A 9,456-nucleotide genomic window follows, 5' to 3' on the forward strand; every position below is an offset into this window, starting at 1 on the left:
GTAAGTTGATATGCATATGTATGAGGTTAGTTTCCAGACCACACTGTTGCCCGAATTCATTGGTTATTTTATACAATAATTTTACAACCAAATTGTGACAATTTTAAGTTATTCTTTGGTTTTTGATATGTGTTATTGGTTTATGTCCATTTTACAAGATGCTATCTTGCTATTTTGTTTTCTTTTATTTTGTAAATATTTCGACTCATAATGAGAGAGTTCTGTAGTAAAACTAAGGAAAAACCAAACAACAATTAGATTCAGGAGAACCAAAAATCATATACATGCATATATGTGAGCAAAAAAACCTTCAAAAAGGGCCCAACCGGGTTCGAACCGGTGACCTCTTGATCTGCAGTCAAATGCTCTACCACTGAGCTATGGACCCTTGGTGATACCATCATCGATTCTTTATATATTATACCTGAATTGTTTGATTTGTATGGGCACATTCGAAGAATTTAATTCACATATGGTAAAAGTTTTCAACTATCCTATTCAGATTGAAAGTGATATTTTAAATCGAGGTAAAACTTAGGGCTTGCTAGTGATTGTATATTTCCTCTTTTTCTTTGCATAACTAAGCTATGGGCAAATAGTTACATTTATATAAACTCGAATTCCAGGTAATTGAATTAGAAAAACGTTATAATAATCTATTATTATTAGTTGATCATACATTTTGTGACCTCACTAAATATAACACGTGCCAATTATATATGCATATCCATTGCATATATGACATGTTTATTTATACTCAGTTTAAATTATAGGCACAAAATATAGAAAATTGTTGTATTAATTTAAGCATCTTACTAAGATACATCTATCCTATAATATCTATCCCATTGATGGATATATTGTGATGAGAGGCACGTATAGATTCAAGGGATAAAGGGTTAAAGATAAATCTTCCTTTCACTTTATGACCCTACTAAAATTAACAAAATTAACAAAATCAAAATAAAAAACTACTCATTTACACTATTTAAGGCCATTAATTTCTCAACATAGCATCAATGATGAGTTGTTGGATTTTCATGGTCAAAATAGAGAGATTCTAGTGTTTTGAAGATTTTCCATCCCTCATTCCCACCTTCATTTATTCATATATAAGCACCAAAAAACATTAATCACTACATACCCTTTATTCTTTCCTTCTCATTGTTCTTACTCATCATCAATATTTTCATGCCTAACAAAATGATTCTCCCTCTCTTTTTCTCTAGCTACATATTTCCATGTTTTCTCTTAGATGATACATTATATGTATTTATATCAATGTGATACAACCCAAAATTAAGTGTAAAGAAAAAAAAGATGGAGAACTCAATTAGATTTGGATTAATGGCTGTTCTTGCTGTATCCGGAAGCATGGTGTTGTTGGCACATCAAGTCCATAAACGTATACTCTCTAACTTCATGAAGAAATTTGAGTTTGAAATGGGTGGTGTATCATACACACATGGCCATAAAAATTTGGGTGGTACCATTTCTAATCTTTCAACTTTAGTTTAAATTATATATATATATATATATATATATATATATATATATATATATATATATATATATATATATATATATTAAAATATAAAAAAATAATAGGGTTTTTGTTTGTGTTTGGAAGGTTCCGAGAAACATAATGCAAAGAAGAAGGTGCGGTTTGCAAAACAAGTTTTGGAATTTCCATTAGAGAAAAAGAGTTATTGTAGAAAAGTGGCAAGGGCACAACAAATCATGGATAAGGAGGTTTTAGTTATGGAGAATATTCATAAATGGAAACGTGGACCTAAATTAGAGGACAACATGCCTCATAACAGGGCAGCTTTATATAAGGGGATAATAAAATATAGGACTATTAAAGGGAAACTTCATGTTTGATTTTAAATTTGTCTAGTCCCTCAAAATAAAGTCTCAATTTGATTATAAAAAATTGATTCTATTTTTTTTCAATATCAATTAAATTGGTTCTTAGGTTGTCTTAAAAGAATTAATTTGATTGATATTAAATTTTTTTATCAAATTGAGATTTTTTTGTTTGTCGGTAACAAATGTGTCTTCCTATATTTATTTTATTTTGGATACTAACTTGATATTTCTTCTAAATTGTTTTTTTTTTTAATTTATTTTTGGTTATATGATATTTGGTCAGGTTGAATTTATCATTCTTGGTCACTATAGGTTTGTTGTTTCAAATGATTTTATCATGCATTAGAAATCTAATTTATTTGTTGTGTTTGGAATACAAAGTTGTAATTATGTCCAGAAAGTTTTGGATACAGAAAATAAATTAGCTTATTTGAAATTAGTTTGCAAATATTTTTATCATTCATTGGTGTTTTTCTCTTGTTGGTCTTGAAAATTATGGAATCTCACGTGTGGATTTAGCAACGTTTGCGTTCAAATACGAAATCAAATAATATTGAATTTTTAATTTCAAATATAGGCCCGGAAATACGAATGCATCATGGCCCAACTAAAATCCAAGGGAATGGGCCTTGATAAGGAGTGTGAATTATTCTATTGAGAAAATTGTATTAAATCCAAATTACATAAATTGTAAATAAATACATGCAGATTATGATAAATGCTATAATGTATCTTTCCATTCTTATATTTTCCCTCTCCTTCCATTAGTGGGCCACGTTTGTGAGAAATTAGTACATCATTTAACTAAGAGTAAATTACATTGACACCCCCTGAGTTTTAGTGAATTACACAAACTACCCCTCACTCTTTTACACTTACATAAACCTCCCCTAATTTTTATACTTTCGTTACATTGATCACCACTACATAAGAAATAACTGTAATCTTTTAAACAAAAAATGTGATAAATGCAATTAAGTTAAACAAAACATGATATATTGTGGAGACAAGTCCAAATAATATATGAGATTATTTTTGGTTCATTACACTATATTATAAGAGCGATTTAAACAATATTTCTTTAGAATTGTTGATACATTTTGTAATAATAAAGATACATTGATTTGTATACTAATTGAATTTTTCCTCATAATATACCATGTTTTTTAACTTAATTATATTTATCACAATTTTTATTTATAAGATTACACTTATTTCTTATGCAGGGTGATCAGTGTAATGAAAGTATAAAAACTATGGGAGGTTCGTGTAGATGTAGAAAAGTGAGAGATGATTTGTGTAATTTCACTAAAACTCAGGGGGTGTCAGTATAATTTACTTTTTAACAAATGGTCTCAATCGTAACTTAATCATTGATTTTGAATAAATATACTTAATTTTAAATCATTAATGAATCATCATTGATTTTGATTTAGTTAAAATCATTAGTCCTATGTCATGTAATAATTTATCCATATATGGACCTATTGATAAAATAATGAATATAATTTTGGAAAAGTGATTTTGAAGTGATTTCATTGAGTACATTCCAAATCAAGTAAGTAAATTATTATTTACATACAATTTCTTTTTAAAATAAACATTTTCCAACAAAAAAATATAATTCCATTTGTGGTATATAATAAGATGATTAACCTTTTTATGAGAGTGAGATCATCGAAATGAATATAATCTTTTATGCTACTTTCTCATACTCACAATGATATCAAATATTTGACATCATATCAAAATTAACTATTTATCAATTGTGTTAAGTCCTTCCTTTTCTTATGGTCTAACTAACCCCTTTCATAGTTGCACCTAAAAAATAATCTCAATTTGACTAGTTAAACATTCAATGGAACTCATGTGTAGGTTTGATAAATAAGTTTAAATTATCTGAAAGTTGTAAGATTACAATTAAAAGAAGTACAGTTGACCAAAATTTGTGAGACTGTAGTTAGAAATTTATAATATTGTACCTAAATCTTATAATTATATAGCTAGTTGATTGAAATAGAATTACTGACAAAATTATTTTTTTTAAGTAGTTATAATTTATTAAATAATTTATAAAGGTCCTATAAATGATATAATATTAGGTTGGGGTAAAAGTTGTTATTTGTTGAAAAATTAAAGTTTAAAATTGAAAAAAGAGTTATTGACAACACTTAACACTAACTTATAAATGAGTTCAAAAACTAACTTTCACATTCTATAATTTCTCTTTTCAAAAGTCACGATCCTTTTCTTTCTATTTACAACTTAAAACAACTCTATAACATTTTTTTTGCCAGACAGTGTCAATAACTATATAACCTCTCTTTATGCATACTTATTTTTTTATCTTTATTTATACTTAGAGTCTTATATTTGTAAAACTTGTGCTTCTACATTTTCTTTGTCTTTATTTCTTTCCATTTAATAATTAATATTTAATTATATAATATTACTTAATTATTTTCTAGAAAATTATAAATATCATTGAGTAATTTAGTTGACGTGGTGGAATAATGGTTCCAAGCCAAGTGTGTGACGTATAGCGTGCTACATGCTGTTTTTAGATTCCATTTCAATAATTTTCCCAATAGTTTACAAAATAAATAAATATGGAAATAGCATACATTGCCCCTCCTTGTTTATTTTATACTGAACTGTGGGAAAAAAATAGCATTAAAAACAAAATGATTTTTTTATCTATAATAAAATTTGATCTTCAAAGTTTAGTTGAGATTTTAAATTAATTAAACAAGTTTTTTTTATCCTTTGCCATTAGCAAAACCCTAATAATAATAAATCTGCAAATTGTTTTTGTGTTTTAAAAAAACTGAAATAAAAAATAAGATGACTAATGCTCCATTTTATTTTCTTAACTATGACTACTGAAGACTGAATTGAATAGCATGCAATTTTACATAATTAATTTGAACATAACTCCTCTTGGATAACATGCAATTGAATCTAGTTTTATTTTCTTGTTCCAACTGAACATAAATATTAGAAATGGTAAATTAAAATTGATTTTTTAAAATGTGATAAAGAAACCTGATACGTAGGAATGGTAGATAAGCATAAAATATTAGTTTTATATTTTAAATTTATATTTTATCACAACAACAAAATTAATGTCTAGGATTGCATGTGATATCTTTTTCAGAAAAGGAAGCTCTGATCAGGTAGATGCAGGTGAAAACTGATGGGAGTTCCAGGCCCCACACGTGGTCACAATGAAACTTAACTCCCATTCATAAAAAAGAGTAACTTAAAAACAATACTCAATATCTTAACTATTTATTCTTAAAAAATTAAATGTTTTAAATTAATGAGTAAATTTGAATCATTAGATGTTTCTAAAATAAATGGTTAAGATATAAAATAAATTTTTTTAATTTATTTTGAAGTGAATAAATATCTCTCACTAGTTTTTCACGACATCAACTAGATATTTTTGTTATATTAATAAAATTGGTTTGAGCACTCATAAAAAGATATCACTTAGGTCTTACATAGTTACATACTTACATCTATATTTATCTAAGATTTCATGTTAGTAATGAAATTTAAACTCATAATTTTATGAACTATTATATAATCAAATCCTTATAATCTGTATGAAGTTTCTTTAGCTAAACACATTTTATTTGGATGTATGCTCTTAGGATTTTGTTAAAGAAATGCAAGAGGGAAAGATAACACAAGGTATGATAATCTACTATGACATTAATTAATTAGAAATGCTTGACACTAGGTTTAATTAGGCATGCTTGGCACTTTGATGCATGTTTATCATTTGATATATTTTATTATTATAGGTTAATATACAAGTTATATAAACATAGACTAAAAATTATTATATGTGATAAGGATAAATTTTATTTTAATGTGGTAATAATGATAAGGCGTAAGTTAAAAATATAAATTATATTACAATCATAATATTTATAAATTTATTATAAACTATATAACTTAATAAATATGTAGTTTAATTACTTAATAATCACTATACAAGTTAGTACTTTGATCATTATGATAATCAAATATTAACAACTAACTATTTATTGTAAGATGGATAGTTACTCAATAATATTAACTAGAGTGTTGACATGCACTGTCGTACCTGCCAACCCGCTTTCCTATAATTTATAATGTATAGTTTGTATGTGATAAATGTTAACTATAATATTTTATGTTAAATATTTATAATCTTATAGTTGAATTTATTCGATTTGTGTAATGTTCAATTCTATATTCAAAACTGATAGTAATAATGTAAGAAGAAATAGTTAACCAAATAATATGGAACATATATTGGTCGGAGAGGAACATTGGTTATATATGATTTTTTTGGTAAAAATTAGAAAATAGTGAGGGCAAAATAGGGAGAATCACAAATTACACCATGATGAGTGGTTATTTTGGTTTTACCTTTATAAGTAGTATAGATAATGATCAAGTAGATCTAAATCATTAGATGTCTATAAAATTAATTAAGTAAATCTAAATTATTAAATGTCATCCATAAAATTGATGGTTATGATGGAATAAGTGAATCTTCACTCATTTGTTAGTGTTAGACATAGGTCAAATGAAGATAAGGGAGCCCATCGTTTTTGTATTTAACTGTTTTCTATTAGTTCCGGGCCTGAGCCGGACGCGTAGATTACGTGCAAAAGAAAAACGTTATTATTTTTGGATTTAAGTTTGTTAGACTGTAATTATCATAATCATTTGATTAAACAAAATAATATTTTTTATGGATCTAAAATCCGTACTCATTTTATATTACAAATTCGTTTTAACTTTTAGTATTATTTCTCATTATTATATATTTATTTTTATTCCTCCGTCAATCTTCACTTACTTATATATCATCACCATGTAAAGAAAACTAATTATATACAGCACTTCTATTGCAAACTATACGTCAAGTTTGAGGAGAAAACTTCTCCACTTCAAGAAAACGGAGAAAACTTCTCCAAACTCCTCTGATTTTTTGTATAAATTAATCTCACTAATAATAATTTGAAAGCAATGTTTATATTTACTTCTCAAATGTACTTTGAAAGTGTATTACCACGGTTTTTGTTCATTTTTTGGTAAGGAATTAATCTCTTTTGGAGTTTGTGACTGCCCTTTCAATAAGTGTGGCTCATAGGAATTAAATTATTGACCTTGAGAATCTAATGAGATCTTACACCACTAGACTACTACTTATTGATACTTCATTCCCATATTTAAACATGGAAGCAAGTATATTACTTATTTAGAAATCGTCTTTTCGGATTCTAGTATATCTATACTATATATAAAACCAAAATATGAAGTAATTACACATTATATAATTTATATATTCCTATTTTGTCCTTTAATTTTTAATTTAAAAAAATCATATAACCATATATAATCACTTCAAATACATTAATTAAGTTTGCATATTCTAATAAAGATAAAAAATATAATAATTTAAAATAAGAATGTGGCCGACGGACACTTGACAAACACGAAGTCATGTCTATCGCACACTAGTGTATATATATATATATAATACTTTGTCAATAGAGATAAATCATTTAGATGTGCTGTATACCCTAAATCAATTTGGATCTTTATAAAAATATGAACCAAATTTCATGTTCTCATTCAAAAGACCAAGACTAGCTGACTAGGACTACGCATATTCTTATCTCTCTCAAAATCTATGAGCTCCTTTTCTAAACGTTTCCTAATAAAATAGTTAGCTATTTCTCTATGTCATTATCACTCATAAAAATGACCTGCCATGATAAAATTGAAAAGCAACCTTCCCCCACCCCCCAAAATAAAACTCTCTTAGCTCAATTTCATTTCACATTATCACACACACACTATTTTCTATTCTTTTTCCTTCCAACTTCAAACCTTGCTAAGGCTATTGTCCCACATTTATAGGACTCCTCAACCACTTTAAGGAAACAATCCAGCCCATTCCCATTGCCCTCTTCAACCCTAAAACCCTCCCTTTTCACCCTAAAATTGGTTTCAACCACCGCATCTCTCACCCCTTCAATATTCTATATCACACTTTCAAATTTTTCACTCCATCTTCACAAATTACAATTTTCTTTTATTTATTTATTTATTTGTTCTTTCTTTCTTCCTTCATTCTATGGAATACCCTTCGCTCTAAAAAAGAAAAACCAGGTGTGGGTTTTTCTTCTTGGTCTTTTGTCTTTTCTTTTCATTTTCTCTCGAGTTTCTTCTCCAATTTTCCATTGAAAAAAAGCCAAGAATTTACCCACACCTGGGTTTTGAGTTTGATCATTTTTCATCGTCGAAAACGCTCAACATTGAAAACCCACTTCAGAAACCATCGATTTGTTCATAAATTTTCAATCTTTTCCAATTCCATCGTCGTTCAACCCCACCCCACCAAAACCATGTCAAACAAGATCGTGCTCCGGCAAGCGACGTCATCAAACCACCGCCTACATCAACTTTTACAAACCCAACCATCAAAGCACCATGTCGGCGAGGTGGTTGGCGGCACTGCGGCGGAGTGCGTGGCCGTGTGCTGTTGCTGCCCTTGCGGCCTCGTGAATTTCCTCATCCTCACAGTTTATAAACTCCCAGCAGGTATTTGCCGGAGGATGCTGAAGACACGGCGGCGGAAGCGGCTGATCAAGGAGGGGAGGTTCCCGCCGATCAAACGAGGTCACTGTTCATGCAGCTACTGTGACATCAATGGCCTTAGGATTCACCCTATGTGTGCAAATGATGCATTTGATATCAAAACCCTTCATTCTCTTGAACCTGATGATAAAGATGCTATGGCTCTTGAGAAAGAAATGTGGGATAAGTTTTATAGCACTGGATTCTGGAGAAGCTCTTCTCGTAGAGAATCATCTACCCAAACAGCCCCTAACAATATGGTTCTTGTTCATAATCCACATCTCATTATTACTCCTTCAACATGTGCATGAGTACAAGGTTTTATTTTGCTGTTGCCAGTTCATAGTTCATACCCTCAATGTTTTATCTCAATTATTTATATTACTTTTATTTCTATGTACCAATCTCATTAGTATGGAAACGCATAATGTATGAAAGATAATAAATGTGTTGGTTTTCATTAAATCTGTTGTATTTTCTTCATATTTCTCCTTTCTCTTTTCATGATTATTAATTTTTTATACTGCTTACATAAATTAAGTAAGAGAGCTTTGACAAAGGTAAACATAAAAAATGAGAAGTAATACATATTTAACCTTCTAATAGGACAAATAAATTATACAAATATTTCTTCAAACATGTGACATGTAAGTACAAACTAAGAAGTAGTTGGGGTAAACTTAACATCATATTAGCATTGCTGCACTGGAGTTTGATGATGAAATTGGCGCTTTTGGTGTTGCTACTGTTGAATAATGTGCATACAGTGACATTTTGTTTTGATGTTTGAGTTCAGTGTGTAAAAATGAGCAAGTACCATTTCATTTTCAACTTTTTTCATGTTGCTGTTGCGTTTTCCAAGTAAATATATTTGTTGATTTGTTAACAAGTTCAGGTTGTTTAAAATTGTGTGCAAAATACTTCTTTTGTGTTAAA

General features: G+C 28.6%; 2 protein-coding genes and 1 non-coding gene across 3 annotated transcripts; 2 read left to right on the top strand and 1 right to left on the bottom strand.

The window, feature by feature from the left end:
* TRNAC-GCA lies at positions 317 to 388 on the bottom strand. Its single transcript has one exon. It is a non-coding gene; the product is annotated as a tRNA-Cys (tRNA).
* On the top strand, positions 1,061 to 2,283 carry LOC109334102. Its single transcript, XM_019569674.1, has 2 exons — positions 1,061 to 1,486; positions 1,631 to 2,283. Exons 1-2 carry the CDS (start codon positions 1,321 to 1,323, stop codon positions 1,882 to 1,884), a joined length of 420 nt encoding a protein of 139 aa, XP_019425219.1. The 5' UTR covers positions 1,061 to 1,320; the 3' UTR covers positions 1,885 to 2,283.
* On the top strand, positions 7,669 to 8,978 carry LOC109333725. Its single transcript, XM_019569281.1, has one exon. It carries the CDS (start codon positions 8,289 to 8,291, stop codon positions 8,829 to 8,831), a length of 543 nt encoding a protein of 180 aa, XP_019424826.1. The 5' UTR covers positions 7,669 to 8,288; the 3' UTR covers positions 8,832 to 8,978.

The sequence above is a fragment of the Lupinus angustifolius genome, chromosome LG19, assembly GCF_001865875.1.
Source record: "Lupinus angustifolius cultivar Tanjil chromosome LG19, LupAngTanjil_v1.0, whole genome shotgun sequence".
NCBI lineage: Eukaryota > Viridiplantae > Streptophyta > Magnoliopsida > Fabales > Fabaceae > Lupinus > Lupinus angustifolius.

Bases quoted from the DNA above. Each gene is read 5' to 3' on its own strand.
- LOC109333725 (XM_019569281.1), top strand. From the start codon at position 8,289: ATGTCAAACAAGATCGTGCTCCGGCAAGCGACGTCATCAAACCACCGC.
- LOC109334102 (XM_019569674.1), top strand. From the start codon at position 1,321: ATGGAGAACTCAATTAGATTTGGATTAATGGCTGTTCTTGCTGTATCC. The intron at 1,487-1,630 runs GTACCATTTCTA...TGTGTTTGGAAG, and splicing joins TGGCCATAAAAATTTGGGTG to GTTCCGAGAAACATAATGCA.